This window comes from Stylophora pistillata, chromosome 11 (assembly GCF_964205215.1).
Source record: "Stylophora pistillata chromosome 11, jaStyPist1.2, whole genome shotgun sequence".
NCBI classification, from domain to species: domain Eukaryota; kingdom Metazoa; phylum Cnidaria; class Anthozoa; order Scleractinia; family Pocilloporidae; genus Stylophora; species Stylophora pistillata.
The window spans coordinates 8,347,117-8,362,327 of NC_142529.1; the positions used below are offsets into that span (position 1 = coordinate 8,347,117).

The 15,211-nt window shown below is 38.5% G+C and overlaps 1 protein-coding gene across 1 annotated transcript; it reads right to left on the reverse strand.

Annotated features, from left to right (window-relative positions):
- Positions 1-287: 287 nt before the first annotated feature.
- Positions 288-15,085, reverse strand: LOC111327613 (cysteine-rich protein 2-binding protein). Its single transcript, XM_088737523.1, has 17 exons — positions 15,074-15,085; positions 13,470-13,543; positions 12,677-12,720; positions 12,023-12,137; positions 9,423-9,551; positions 8,255-8,409; positions 7,730-7,872; positions 6,435-6,528; positions 5,986-6,075; positions 4,887-5,179; positions 4,131-4,241; positions 3,944-4,003; positions 3,755-3,820; positions 3,458-3,660; positions 2,624-2,742; positions 1,785-1,833; positions 288-810 (listed from the first exon to the last, which is right to left on the reverse strand). The coding sequence occupies exons 1-17, from the start codon at positions 15,083-15,085 to the stop codon at positions 504-506; spliced, it is 2,064 nt and encodes a 687-aa protein (XP_088593649.1). The 3' UTR covers positions 288-503.
- Positions 15,086-15,211: the final 126 nt, after the last annotated feature.

A 15,211-nucleotide genomic window follows, 5' to 3' on the forward strand; every position in this document is an offset into this window, starting at 1 on the left:
AACAGTGAAGAGAATTGATCATTACAACTTAATGGTCAAATTGGAGACTGTGGAGCAGCATAAAGCCTACTCTTGTCATTTACCATGTCAACAATAGGAAATTTCCGAGTTACTTTAGCCTCTTTTTCAAAACGAGGCCTGGTGCCCAACCATTCGTGTGGAAATGAGTTTGAATTAAGGGTGGTAAGTTTTTAAAAGAAACTGTGTTGATGCGTCGGTGGGGGGGGGGGGGGGAGGGGGTTACAAGATAACTTGGTTTTATTATACAAGTTGATAATGTAAATTGGTCAAAGTAAAGAGTTTCTGAATCTGACGTTACGAGCGTTACCCCGTCGTCAGACTGAATACTTTAATTTTTATTCGAAAGGTCGTGATTTGGTTTTTAACAGCTAGGTCGTAATTTCTGCTTCCCCCCTCAAACTTTGATGGTTGTATGGTAATCCTTCACTCATGATGCTAAATTTGCTATTCCTAAGAATTCCCCTATCATTTTCAGTTAAAGTTCACCTCCTCAACCTTAGAAAAAACGCATGCCTGCATTGTGGACTATCTTGAGGTAAATATCTACTGTAAAATTCCTGAATCAACTCTTCAGGTTTAAAACCAAACTTCTGATACATAAGCATAGCTGGATTCGTGACGGAAACATGAAGTGTGACGTCCTTCCCCATACAAGTTTGAATCAAGTGATAAATCATATAGGTTCCAATCCCTCCGCGGCGCCATTCGGGATGGACTAGTACGAACGAGATGTAAGCCTCGTTATAGTTTACATCCGGAACCATAAACGCAAAACCAATAACGAATTTTCTAAAACAAACAGGAACAGCTGATTAGATGACTGTGAGGATTTTGTCTGTTTTTTTTTTTTTTATTCTTTCTCCTTTTTTTCCTGTTTTTTGCTTGTACGTTTGTTTGCCTTTTTTGTACGCATGGTCGCAGAGTCATGTTGACCTGGTCCGCCATTGTTCCGATCATCGCTCGTGATCACCCACACTTTGAACTTTCCCTCAATCTATCACAAGCACAACGAAGACACTTCCCTTCCGTTTTTGTCTACGTTATTACTCATACTACCTTAGTTTGCTTAAAATTCTCACGCGAGAGATTTCAATCAAATTAGAACCAGAACGTATTAGACATATTAGTGTCGGCGCATGTCTGTGCTCTCAAAAAGCACGCTACATTACGTTATTAAGTGACGGATGACTCATGTCTGTTACAGGGAACGTCACAAAATTACCCGTTTCCCAACCCCTCTCCCGTGATTAAGTGATTGTGAGTGAATCAGTTATGGTCATCGCATTTGAAACAGCGGCAAATCGTAAAGAAACGAATTTCACTTATGAGCTCAAAGACTCATCTCGCTAGATCTTATCCTGTTATCATTGACACAAAGCGACCAATAATATCGCCACTCTACCCTGAAAGGAATGCCTGCCTTCCCTTCCCCCCCCCCCCCCAAGCATTTCGTCGGGTGATCGTGAGAGTTTTCTGGTACCCATTTACACTCTTAGGCGGAGAAAGTCACAGTGAAAGGAAAGTGTCTTAAGCGCAAGAACATATCACAATTTCCCAGCCAGGATCTAAACCCAGACCTATCGACCTGGGTCTGAGCGCACTGACCATTCAATTATCGGATTGGATAAACAAAAAAGGATTTTAAATCCCACTTAACCAACAACAAAAGCTCATACGAATCACTGGTAAAGGATCAAAAGTTAAATCATACTGATACCATGGACGGTGGCACTCAAAGGAAAATCTCATTCATGATTACTTACTTATAAAGAACTACACTACTGAAATCAGGGTACTGGAGACACTCCGACACTAAGGAGATATAAAAAGACGGGGTATTTAAAAAAATCATCAGCTATACATGTATAGAGTGTTGGAGAAAGCGTTGGCGTTAGATAAATAAAATACACCTTAGAGATATTTGAAAGCACACCAATGACTTCTATGATACTAGATAAAAATGTCTGTCATTTTACATCTAGCATCATGACTCACTATAGCTTCGTCCACTCACCAAAGAGTAAGAACTACCTTTTATCAAATCTCTTAGTTGGTAAGTGCGCAATGACTAGTCAATATTGCTGTAAATCCCGCTAAATTCAAAAGTTAGTTTGAATTGAGATCTTCCCCCTCTATTTTGAGCCTAGAGATAAATAAAATTCTTACTGAACACGTTTCACGGTCCGTACTGTAAGTTACAAACCTTGTTTTTCTGCTCATATTATGACCCGCGCAAAAAAAATTCGGTCCTTAACTTAAAGTACGGACCTTGGACTCGGTTAGTACGAGGTATAGACGGCATAATAATCAGTAACATAAGAAATACGTGCTCAGTAAATTTCAACTCAATAGTTACACACTGTAATATCATACACGTACGTAAAACTTCTCTAGAAGATTAGGCTGACACAAACAATACTACGCGGAAATCCTATTGAATAATTATTATCTAATTTGCCAATCAAAATTGTTTTCTATACCCTTGCAATAAAGTTAGAAACAGCTTATAACTACCAAAATATGATGAAAAATTTTCAGGAATGCTAGTCTGGTTAAGAAACTACAAGTAACACAAAACAAATTTAAACAGAGAACAACTCACAATCAATTCCTGGCCAAAAAAATTCCCGACACATCGCATTCACGGATGGAATATGGTGCGGCTGCACATAGCAGTAATCAATAGGAGAAACTTGTGTTGGCTTCCACCCAGGATCATTTCTAAACAAATAGACACGCCGTTAGAGTCGTCGCAGAGAGTGAAGGAAAGAACCCCGCTATAAATTTCTCGCTCGGGTCTCGGCAGACTCCAAGAAGGGGACCCTGAGTTAATTTCTGTTAAGACCTCCATATACAAGCTCTTGGAATAAATAAGTAGCAGAAGACTTACCAAGGAAAACTATCGACAGATAGCCCTCTTCTTACCTGTTTATAGGATAGTGACTTCAAACTGTTACATGTAAGCGCCGCAGAGGCGTTTTTGATCTTACACTGACTACCCGCGACAGAGCTGAATAACGTATACGCATGCGCCAGGTTTTGCCACGGAAACACGGACTTTGAGTCGTTCGCATGGTTGATTTCCTACTCTGTTGCTTCGAGGCGTCGTTTTCCTTGCCGCTTTTCTTTTACAGTACAACCTCCAAAAATTTGGTACACCCCCTAAAAATTTTCAAAAATTAATTTTCTCCTTTAAACCTTTGGAAATAGGAAAGTGCCTTCGACGAAAACAGAGTTCCTCGGTTTTAAAGGTCAGCCCTTATTATTTTTCGCTAATTTCGCTTAATTTTAAACCTAGGACACTTAAGCCCGCGTTGTTGACCGCATACCCGCTGACGTAGCATTTCATTATTGAGCTCTGTCACTACCCGCTATATAGTGTTAAGCGGCCAGTGACATCCTGTTTTCATAAAAGGAAAGTGCGTTAAACTTTTACCTATGGCTATAAGCGATAATCTCTTGCAGCAGTTTTAATTTCAATGGCCTGCTCTCGTAATCTCGTCTGATGAACGGCTTAAGTATTCTGTATGTGTAAGGACTGGTGATGGGTCTGTACAGTGTTTGAGAATCCCCGCCAATCAGCCGCGTTAAGAACGAGCAAGTCCTTGGACGAGAGCCGGGAAGCATGCGGGGAGCCGCCTGCAAATGCACAATAACATGAATTGCTAAAGTTGATTGAAATAAAAGCATGCTATTAGCCGATCCGAAAGATGTATTCTCTCGTGTTTCTTACCAAAAACCTATCAAGGACATTTTCCGTTGTTCCAAGGGAAGACGACTTCGACTTATTTAGAATTCTCTGCGGAGGGAAGAAATTGAAAGCAAACAATATGTCATTGTAACTTGCTATGTCCAACAGAAAGAAGAAAAAGAACTATTTTAACGTAAATGTCACATAAAAAAAATACAATTGTTTCACAACCTGTCTGTGAAGCTTTCCTTGCGAGTTATCTTCAGGGACTAATGGCACAATATCGCGATTCTGCGAGTCAAAGAAAAGAAAAATTAGAACACCCTGTTGACTGAAAGTCAGGCCTTCTATTCAGGTACAACTTACGGCTGGGTAATAGGTTTTAGAGGATCTATCATTAACAGCTTTTCAATTTTACCTCAACAGGGATAACACCATCAGAAGTCAACTGATATCTTAAGGTGGACGTCACAGCATCTGAAACCGTCCTGTCAAGATCGAATAATTTCAATCCCTTGGATCTTTTAATCTGCGCCAGGCCAAAACAAAATAATGGTAAAAACAGAGAAACCAAACAGGCAAATTAACACTTAAAAAAAAAGGTATATAAACATGAGAAATATCAGAAACCCTGAAAAGCCTTACATCGATACTTGTTTAGGAGTTTAACCTTTTAATCTCTTGGAGTGACCAGCCTCTGATTTCTCCTTACAATATCACCCCTGAATCAAATATTAAGGTCAGGAGAATAAAGGAAATGATCACCAACTAAAGAAGCTTTTGATTGTTAAACAAATTCTCCTTGTCAGCATCTTAGGAAATGTATAAAGAACGGTATGGAGAATATGCATACTGATAGTACGGTAGAAATGGTTCAAACAAATTTATCAGTTAGCTGCTGCCGATGGCGTTATAGACGGCTGTGTCCGAAAAAGGGGCGGTAAGGCGAAACCGAAACACGAGAACCTGCTTGCAAGCTGAACAGCGTACGGCAGTACGAGGTTTAGAGACGGCGGTAGACCAGTGGTAACCCATTTTCACTGAAACCTATGATGTTACGAACATTATTGAGAAACGTGTAATAACGTCTCCTACGGTCTCTCTTTTCTGTATCGTGTATACTCCAGAATATTTCATGAATACAAAACAGCAATGAATACTCAAATAAACGAACCTGTCTCAATATCAATTTTCGTCTAAATCTCCTCGCCACGGGATCATGATACACTGCTTTGGGATAAGAGTTGATCTTGAGCAGCAGTTCCTTTTCTGTCTCTTCTGACACGGGAACCAGACATTCGCCTGTCTGAGGAAGACTTGTAAGGTTCTTTGCAACAGGTTTGCTTTTGGCCTCACTCTGAACTGAGTCAGATTGCGGGTGCTTACATGACGTCTCTGAGGTGGCAACCGACGACAAAGACTCCGTATCATCTACTCTGTCATTTCTCTCAACAAGGAAGTCTAATTCTGGGCAAGGAGAACAAATGAAGCAATTTTCAATTCGGTCATGAAGATAACCTCGGACTGCACTGATTGCCTCACAGAACTTTGTACCTGGTGGTAGGAATCTCGTACCACACTGAATACATCAGATGAAAAATTTCAATTAGCTGCGACTTAGTTGTGCCCGTTTTCCCGCTCTCGAATTTGTGGAGATCTCATTGGCTCTTTGTGGTGTGTAGCTTTATTCTGATTAGCTGTGGTGATCACGCTCGGTTGTTTTCACAATATCTATGAGAATAACTAAACTAATGGATAGTGCTTGCACTACGATGAGTGGCAAAAGTAATTGGTGCGCTTAGTATGTGGTCGGCAACTCTCCATTCAACATAATAAAAAGAAATCCTTTAAATCATTTCTAATAACTGCTTGAAAGACCCCGTTTCCCCCTAAACAACGTTGCAAAAAAAAAAAAATAGTGACCATTTTGTTAACAATAACCCTCACTGAAAAGAAGTTGAGGGGGAGGGAGAGGGGGAGGGGGAGGGGGAGGGGGCAAGGGGGAAGGGGGTAGTGGGGAGGTGGAGGAGGAAGGGGGAAGGGGGTTAATGAGAGTTCTAAAACAAATTCAAAACGTTGCAGAGCGTTCAAGAATTTTGCCTTTCATAGTAGAATCTTACAAAATACAAGGACTGTTCGCTATAAAATTTTGCTACGTAGATTCATGTTAGTCTGAGCAGAGAGACACAAACATCATTTTAAGAAAAAACACTTCAAATAATGTAGCTGAAACGACTTTCAATTGATAGATCAAAATGGAGAGAGATACAAACCTGATTTTTCTTCTTCACCAGTGAAAAGTGAAGAAGTGTCGTCCATGTCTTCATAATTAGCCGCGAAGAGACTCGAGAACGTGTCCATCTCTGAAATGCAACACAAAAAAATTACAAATAAAATCATCACGATAGAGTTAGTTTTCAATATTGCGTCGAAAGTAATTTGAGATTGCTTTGTTTCTGCTTTCACTTCGCTCTGTGATTGGTCCAGAAAACTCGCGCTACTTTCTCAACCAATCAGATGCAAAACTGAAGCCAATACCGACTTGTTTGCCCGTGTTTTCCCGCTTTTGACACGACCTGGTTGTTCTTACAAACTGAACGACAAAAATCTTCCAGGAATGACTTCCTTTTTTTATAAGTTTGTCGAGCCTTTCTTTGACAATGCCCGTTGTATACCTGGTCTAGTTGGGTTGTTTTAAGTTGTAAACCTAAGGTTACCACACCTGGTGTAGGTTCTGCAAGTTCCTGCATATCCTCCTCAGATAATAACTGGGACATGAGATCATCACACGGACTTTTATGCTCAGATAATGATGGCTACAAGAATCAATGATCAACATGTCGCTTAATAATCATTCAATTATGTTGAGGACAACATTTTTTTTTTGGAGGGGGAGAAACGTAGAGTACTGGGTAGTTAAGAATAGAGCAAAAAAGGACGGGCGCTAGGCCGAGAAGTGTGTAATCTCAGATGGCGAGAAACGCTACTGACGCGTATTAAAATAGTGAGATGTTTGTTGCTATTTACTGCTTGCTGGACGTTTGACTCAACAATTACTGTACATACATTGTGTTTGTCCATCTCAAATCTTAATTCATGCGTCACAACCTCCCAAGGTATGGAACTTTGGCCCACAACTATAAAATAAGAACCTTTGTCCATTTTACCGATTTTTTCCAGAGAAACTAGTCTAGTATAGTATTTGGAGGGAGTTGAAAGAAAAGATCTGATTACAAGATAAATATCTGGTACTCCCTTTTAAGAGCTTAATACATGTATTATGTACACAGTTTGTAATGTTAAGAGCTACTATAATTACACAGAGTTTTTGATCACTTTTACTCCCATGAATGACCAACACAGAATTTTTCCCTACATTATCAATACAATATCAAGCAGACAAGTGATAAAAACAAAGGAAAATATTAATTAAGGGATTATAAGTTGATCCAATGCAAAATTCTCCAGAGTACCATCAGAAAAATTGTATTGTAGAAAGTGAGGAGAATTGCTAACAAGATCCTGGGAGTGAAAGGATTAAAATGACGCACAGAAAAATGTAGTTGTTTCAGCTTTTGTACAGCCTAGAGCTCAGCTCACAAAGATGATTGTCTTCTTATAGGCAGTGATGGTTGTATCAGGCACTGATAATGAAAATCAATCAAAAGTACCCTGCCTATAATATCATTAAGCTAATTAACCCTGTAAACCCTATGAGTAACCAGCATCTAATTTTTTCCATACAGTAATACTGCTGAATCATTCATTAAAATCATGGGTAGAAAGGAAATTATTGCCAACCTAAGAAGCTTTGATTGTTAAAAGAATTCTCTTTGTCAGTACTTAAGGAAATGTATAGAGAACAGTATGAAGAATAATTATAGACACTGCTGTAGTGGCCCTAAAAGTTAAAGTATACACTAGCAGTTCACCACAGACGTAGTTATTCAGTTTGGTAAAGGAAATCATTTTCTTGATTGAACTCAAATAAAATTAATAATGCTTTACCCTACTTACCTCAGTGACATTTTCATCAGCACACAAAGGTTGTGCTGTAATCCTTGGGGACTTCTCAGTATTCAAAGGAGAGTCCTTGTCTTGTGCACCATACCCTGTGGCAATACCAGCACCTCCTCTCCTTTTACGTGTACTACCACTGCCTATTCAAACCATAGAACACATTTTCTCTTGGCTCTATAATGATAAAGCATACTAAAACAATTGGCCACAGCAAATAGACCCAGGATACCCATGTATTTTTAATTAGTGTTACGCGTGAAAGTAACACAGCAACAGCTGTATAAAATTCGATTGAAAACCCTGCAGGGGTTTCCATGAAAACCCCTTAAGTACCAGCAGTCTACTGTGGCCTATAAGACCTCTAACTGGCAACTCTTTAACCTGAGAGCAGGTTTTCATGTTTACAGTGTAGTTTTTGCCTTACAGCACAGCTGCCTTTTATACCATCAGCAGCTGCTGATGAAAAAAACTTACTGACTCCCCTGCTATTGGCTCAAGTGTAACAAACAACCTGATCCACACCTGTTCCAGCCAGTTTAATTGATGGAGCAATGTTCTCTTGTAATCCCCACCAACCAGTTTCCTTATTGAACTCCTTCTGTCCTGACTTGAAAAACTCAGGGCATCCTGAAGACAAAATGCCAGCAACTGTGCTATTCCAAGTATTCTTCTTTTTTCTGATAAGGGAAAAAAAATGTTATTCTCAAACCTTCCCACACTGAGCACTGTCGTAACATCTCAGACCCAGATAGGTTTTAAGACTGTGAGGGCTTTGTGTGGCTGTGACCATTCAAAGACCTGTTTCTTCCTGGGTGCTGGTCCAAAAAGTTGAGCTTTGTTTGCTACATTTACATTCAAGACCTACCAGTAATCTTATCAGGAAATAAAGACTGGTTTCTGTGCCATCATCCCCACTACTACATGCCTGGAGTTTTAGATCTTAGAGGATGGCCAGGGGGCATATTAACTAACCAGGACCCGGTTGTTTGAAGGCCGACAAGTGCTAACCCAGGGTTGAGCTTTAATCCAGGTTTCTATATTTCCCTGTTCAAAAGCCATTTTGAAATAATTTACCTAATCATTTTTAGAGCATTAATTCATCAAATTGTAGATGAAAAGAAATAAACTGAACTTACTCCCCAAGCTTTCAGATCTGAAATCAAATTTCACACTAACCCTGGGTTACCTTAACCCAGCTTTGAACAACCCAGCCCAGGACTTTTGCAACACTGGCCCTCCAGCCTTGACCCCCCAGCCTTGACACTTACAGTTAGGGCCTCTCCTAAGTACTGAGAAAAGAAAAGCAGGCCTTCCCTGACAAGGCTCAGTGGAAGTTCCAGAGGAGAAAGGAATCCATATGCTAGAATTATACAGAAAGGTATGAAGGCAAAGTGGGAGAATTTTTAAGGAGGGGGGGAGTTGGAACCAAATCCCTTTGGGATGGGAGGGGGGATTCTCAAAACAAAAATATTGGACTATCTAATCAGTGTTCTCCTCTCTCCTTCTCCTAAAACTTACTACCCAAAGTATCTCTTATAACTGTCTAGTAAAAATGCTTGAAATTCTTGAAAATTCAACAGGTAAAAGGAGTACACTAGCTACCAGTTTGAAAATTTATCTTACCTGTTGCGCTTAAAATAATGGAGAATACTGAGTCACTGTCTGATACTGCGGAAAAGTTGTAACTTACTTTTTGGGGAACAAAAGCAGCCAATGTTTGTCAATGAAGTAGCAGATGTCTTCTCTCCATCTAAAGTAACCTTTCCTTCCTCTACTTGTAGAATACAGATTGTACAAAGTCAAGTACACAGCTTGCAGCCTTTTCATAAAAGAGAAGGCAACATGTCGTTCAAAAGTCAACGCATCAAAAATCTTATTCTAAAACAAGGATAGAACTGACCCCTACACAAGAGCTGACTCCTGGAATCCAGATTTGATGTAACATGAAATTTGATCCTTAGATAAACTAACACAAAACTACATGACGTGTGTCATGACGGTACAGTGTAGTTACTGTAGCCCAAGATTTGCCCTAGTTGAGCTTGATCCTTTAAAGTGCACCTAAACCCCAAATTTTTTTTTCGCTTAAGGTGGCTCGTACCAGTTTCCTCACGCGGGGAACAGGTCACTCTTGCGTGACGCACTCGAGAGAAACATGCGAAAGAAGCGCGAGATCAAAAGATGAAAATTCAAAATAAAGATGGCGGCGCGTGGAATTTTTTCTACTTTTGTCAGAAGTTTACCTAAGAGCGTGTATTTGATGTGTCAAGTGGCCACTGTGAATGCAGGAGAAAGAAACTAAGATAAAGAAGATGATTTTCGGAGAAGTAAAGGTTGCTTCATTTCATATCTAAAAGAAATATTCAACCGATTTGAAATCTTGTGACGGCGAAAAAAGAACAACTCAAGTGAAGGATAATCTACCTTAAGTGAAAGAAGACTTTGAAACTTCAAGGAAAATAATGATGTAGCCAGAAGTCGTGTGTAGGATTTTTAAGATGAGCCCGGGAGGCTGTCTTTGACAGCTGTTTAATGATTTCTTAGCAGTAAAGGCGAATTTATGTATGTAAACATCAGATCGTAGGTGCTCGGGCAAGCACACGCAATTGTCAGCGGTAGCTATAACAGATCATGAGCAAATAATTGTCAATCTGATAGAATTCAGATTTTAAAATGCGCTAGAACACGCGTGGAAATTGGTAAACTCACGAAAGCTATTGCATGAAAACAAGTGCGGTGACCCCTTCTTTTTATTGTTCCAATATGATAATAACGTCGAAAGGAATCATCAGAAAAAAAACTAGAAAATTCTACGGAAGGAAATTTGCGATGGGTGAAAATTGCCTTTTTTCTAGATTTTCTGAAATTCCGCTCCATAGAATTTTTTAAAAATCTTTGTGCATTTTCCTTTTCAAGTGCCAAAAGCAATCACTGAAAAAAGAAAACACAGGGTCACTGGGTTAGTTTTTTAATTATTTAAGCCACAAGCTAAAAAATGCGTCGGAATAAGCCTATGAAAGCATTGCCATGGAAACTGCTAGTAATGAAATGACACCTAGTTTTGAATAACCAATGATTATATAATTCAACCCTATAAAGGTGTTCAACTGGCCTTGGTCAGTCTTTTTGTTGTATTCTTTCAAAGTTACAAACCATCAAAATGATGAAAACTGGTACCAGCCACCTTAACGAAATAAGCGTATTTTTTGGAGTATTTCTATGCAAAAATTTTTTAATTTGCTCAAATCTTCAATTTTCTGTGCCCAGTCAAAATACGGAAAATCGGCTGCCATCTTGCCCCACGACCGAGTTTAAAGAGGAATGGTTCTAGCAGGTAATGTGACGTCAAATCGAGAACAAGAAAGTCTGCATTTCACACATTTTCACTTGTTTGGGAAGGTTGTAGTCGATATTGTCAGAAAATATGCCGACTAAGTGTGTTGTAGAAGGATGTAGCAACGTGCGAAATTTGCAAGAGGGTATCGCGCTTCATACATTCCTCATACAACACACCTAGTCGGCATATTTTGGACAATATCGATGACAACCTTCCCAAACAAGTGAAAATGTGTGAAATGCAGACTTTCGTGTTCTTGATTTGACGTCACATTACCCACTAGAGCCATTCCTCTTTAAACTCGGTCGTGGGGCAAGATGGCGGCCGATTTTCCGTATTTTAAATGGACACAGAAAATTGAAGATTTGAGCAAATCAAAAAATTTTTGCACAGAAATACTCCAAAAAATAAGCTTATTTCGTTAAGCGAAAAAAAAATTTTTGGGTTTTGGTACACTTTAACTCACATGAGTGACCACAACAAAATTTCTCCTTACAGCATAAAGAATAAAGAAAAGTATCAATTAAGGTATTCCTAGTTGATCTGAGACCAAATTTCCCTAACTAACTTCAACTGAATTGTAAGGCAGAGTGTAAAGATAATTACTAAAAAAAATGATATCTTGGGAGTGAGAAGGTTAAATCAATGTGAACAAGCTTTCATGACTGTACATGTATTTCCACAATTTCATGATATAAAGCAACTTAGAAGGACAAATCTAATATTCTTATCCTCAGGAGGGCAATCAAGCTGATTGTGAGTCATCTCTGGGAAGATACTTGGTCCATTTTAGCCTGTTCCAGGCATTCAGTTAGTAAAATGGAGTGTAATAGTAAAATTAAAAGCATGACTTTAGCTGCAGAGCAAAAATGTGGGAGGTTTAAGTAAGGTTGAAAATAAAAGGGAAGGTTTGGGTCAGCATAATGGATATTGGATGTGGAAGAATAAATTACCAGCTTAAATGTTGTCTGGTGCAATTCTCTGAGCCATCAGTAGAACAAGATGCACAGGTGAGATCAAAGAATACATCACCCACAAGCGTGCTAGGTTTTCCACTCTTTAGGCAATCTAAATTATAATAAAAATAAATTTAATTATCACCCTGATTGTGGTAATAACAAAATACTTAAATGCGATTCGTTCTTAACAGCCCCCATTTGTGGAAGAATTAGCTGTCCAATTTCACCTGTTTATATCAAGCAATCACCCATAGGGAATGTCAAGGTGATCCCTTAATACATTTTGACCACTTAGAACAGGTCAGTCAGCAAATGACTTGTATGATGTTCATGCGCAATAATTGCTCTATCAGTCTAAAGAGGAAAGATAATAAGCAATGAATTGAGGACATTCGAACTCAAAGTACTATAACTGATTCCACGAGATAAACATACAATAAATTTTGCTGTTCTGAGGGATTATTCTTAATTTTATTTATGTAGTGGTTCAGCTTTAAGTGACAGTTTGATACAGATGGAAGACAACATCAATAGGTGTTAGGACTCAGTAAAGGGTGACCTTTACTGACAGCTTGATAGAGGTGACTGCTCAGTAGGGTGCTCCTTTACACAAGTTCAACAGTATCTTGATTATTCTCTAATCCTCACCCAAATGAAACAGTCGACGACATAGAACACACTGCACCATATTGCTGAAAAGAGCATAAGAAAGTGGACATGTTAAATCAAAATACTGTATTCTCAATTCACAAAAAATATCATGGCCACAATGCTCTTCCTTGTTTTAAGCAAAACTGATAAAAACAAAGTTTCAAACTGGTAAAGCAATCCTTATTTCCAGTATTGAATTCTTACGAATCCCAATTCCAATTTTAGGTGGCTATGAGGAGAACTACAAGCTCAAATTTTATTGGTTACCACCTTACAAGGAGAACACTATGGCCACTGACTACTTGTAGAGAATAATTATCCCAGGGCTCGACACTAAGGGTAGCCCACTAGCCACGGACTAGTAGAAATTCAGTTTTGGCTACTGGTTTTTAATTTCCACTCGCCAGTTTGGCTAGTAAACAGGCTGAAATTGTCATAACATCTAAAAACATCTAAGATGTCACTAGCCACTTGGCTAGTAAGTTGAAAAGTTAGTGTCGAGCCCTGTTATCCATTTTTATTTTCTTGTTATCTCAGTTGTGTACTATGTTTTTAAGAAGAATATTCAACATTTTCCTCTATCTGAGCATCACATTAATATCCGCAAGGAAAAACTATAGAACATTTCTGATGCAGCACCATTACAAACACAATCATAACATATTTTAAGTCAAGATAATTTATACATCTAGCTATTCAAATTTAAATGTTAGGCATTTAGATTTTTCATGGTATTCACGCAGCTGCAATTTTGAGATAAAGAATGATCAATTGACAATGAACCCCTCACCTTCCCTTAACGCCATTGCAATAGCAAATCTCATCCACTGCTTCATATTCAGTTTCAATTCCAGGATCAATAACCTACAAGCCAAAAAAATATTTAGTGCTAGTCACAAAAGAACCTAGACAAAAATACAAGATGCAAGCTCTAAAACAGTGTTACAAAAAAACTATATCGTTGTGAAATTATACTGATCGAAGCCAAGAAAGTATTACTTAATGCCATATAAACCATGTAAGTGAAAAAAAAACACTCCAACTAACTTCTACTTTTAACACACTACTGCGAAACTTCAAAACTAGTTTTGTCTACGACCTCGTCAGTTGATGACAAACAAAAACTAAAAATTTTTTTTTTTTTTTTTTTTTGGAAAAATGTTTGGTTTTTGTTTGTCATCGACTGACGAGGTCGTAGACGAAACTAGTTTTGAAGTTTTCGCAGTAGTGTGTTGAAAGTAGAAGTTAGTTGGAGTGTTTTTTTTCACTTACATGGTTTATATGGCGAAAAAAAACTATAATTTACTGTAAATCCTCTGATAAGCCCCATGGGTGCTTATTTAAATCAGGTACTTTAGCGGTGGCTTGTTAGAGGGGTGGGGGCTTAATAGAGGGGGGGGGGGGGGCTTATTAATTTAGTCCAATGTTCTCTACCAGGATACAATAGGATATGACAGGGCTCGACACTAACAATTATTTTTCAACTTACTAGCCAAGTGGCTGGTGACAACTTAGATGTTAAAACAATTTCAGTCTGTTTATAAGCCAAACTGGCTGGTGGAAATTGAAAACCACAAGCCAATACTGAATTTCTACTAATCTGTAGCTAGTGGGCTACAGTTAGTGTCGAGTCCTGATATGATGTACCATATCTATTCAAAAAAATTTCTCATTAATTGTTCTCTGAATAGAGGGGGGGTGATAAATTTCTTTCTCTTAAGAGGGGGGCACTTATTAGAGGGGGTGGCTTATTAAAGGGGGGCTTAATAGAGGATTTACAGTAACTGGCCAGTATCCTTTAACCTTTTAGCTCCTGAGAGTGACTTTTAATTTCCCCTTACAGTATTGCCCTCAAATCAAATAATAAGGTCATGAGACTTGAGAAAATGATCACCAATTTAAGAAGCTCCTGATTGAAAAACAAATTCTCTTTGTTAGTACCATGGGAGGCCCTATACACCAGGAGAGCGTATAGGCACTAGTAGTAGTAGTAGTACCATGGGAAATGTAAAAAGAACAGTATGGAGAATATAAATACCAAATACCAGATAATGTGAATGGTTAAGGGAAAGATTTCCATATAACCCCAACATTATTAATTATGCACTCCATTTCATACAGGCTAAATGTAAAGGTTTCTTTGAAATACTCTATGCATAATTAACGTATGAGTTATATAAAAATCTTGCCAAAAAATCCACTTAAAAATTCAAGAGTAAAACGGAACAAAACATTAATTAGAACTGAAAATTATGAACGTTTCCTTCCAAAATTAAACAGCGGTAGTCTAGTTAAGTGAGATATTATCATGCAAGCAAAAGCAATGTCTGGAAAAAAAGTGTTCAGAACAAAATGTCAGAGTTCATTGGTATACACAACAAAAACAATGCTCACCTCTTCGGCCATGTTTGAATCTCGTGCTCTTTGCATTCAGCGAACAACTGAAGGGATATAATACAGATAATTTCATTGGTGGAAAAAAATACCACCTACCAATATATCCAATGAAATAAGCTGATATATTTTTGTCAT

Bases quoted from the DNA above. Each gene is read 5' to 3' on its own strand.
- LOC111327613 (XM_088737523.1), bottom strand. The intron at 9,552-12,022 runs GTAATTTATTCT...TTTTATGAAAAG, and splicing joins ACCAGACAACATTTAAGCTG to GCTGCAAGCTGTGTACTTGA. The intron at 3,821-3,943 runs GTTGTGAAACAA...TTCCCTCCGCAG, and splicing joins AAGGAAAGCTTCACAGACAG to AGAATTCTAAATAAGTCGAA.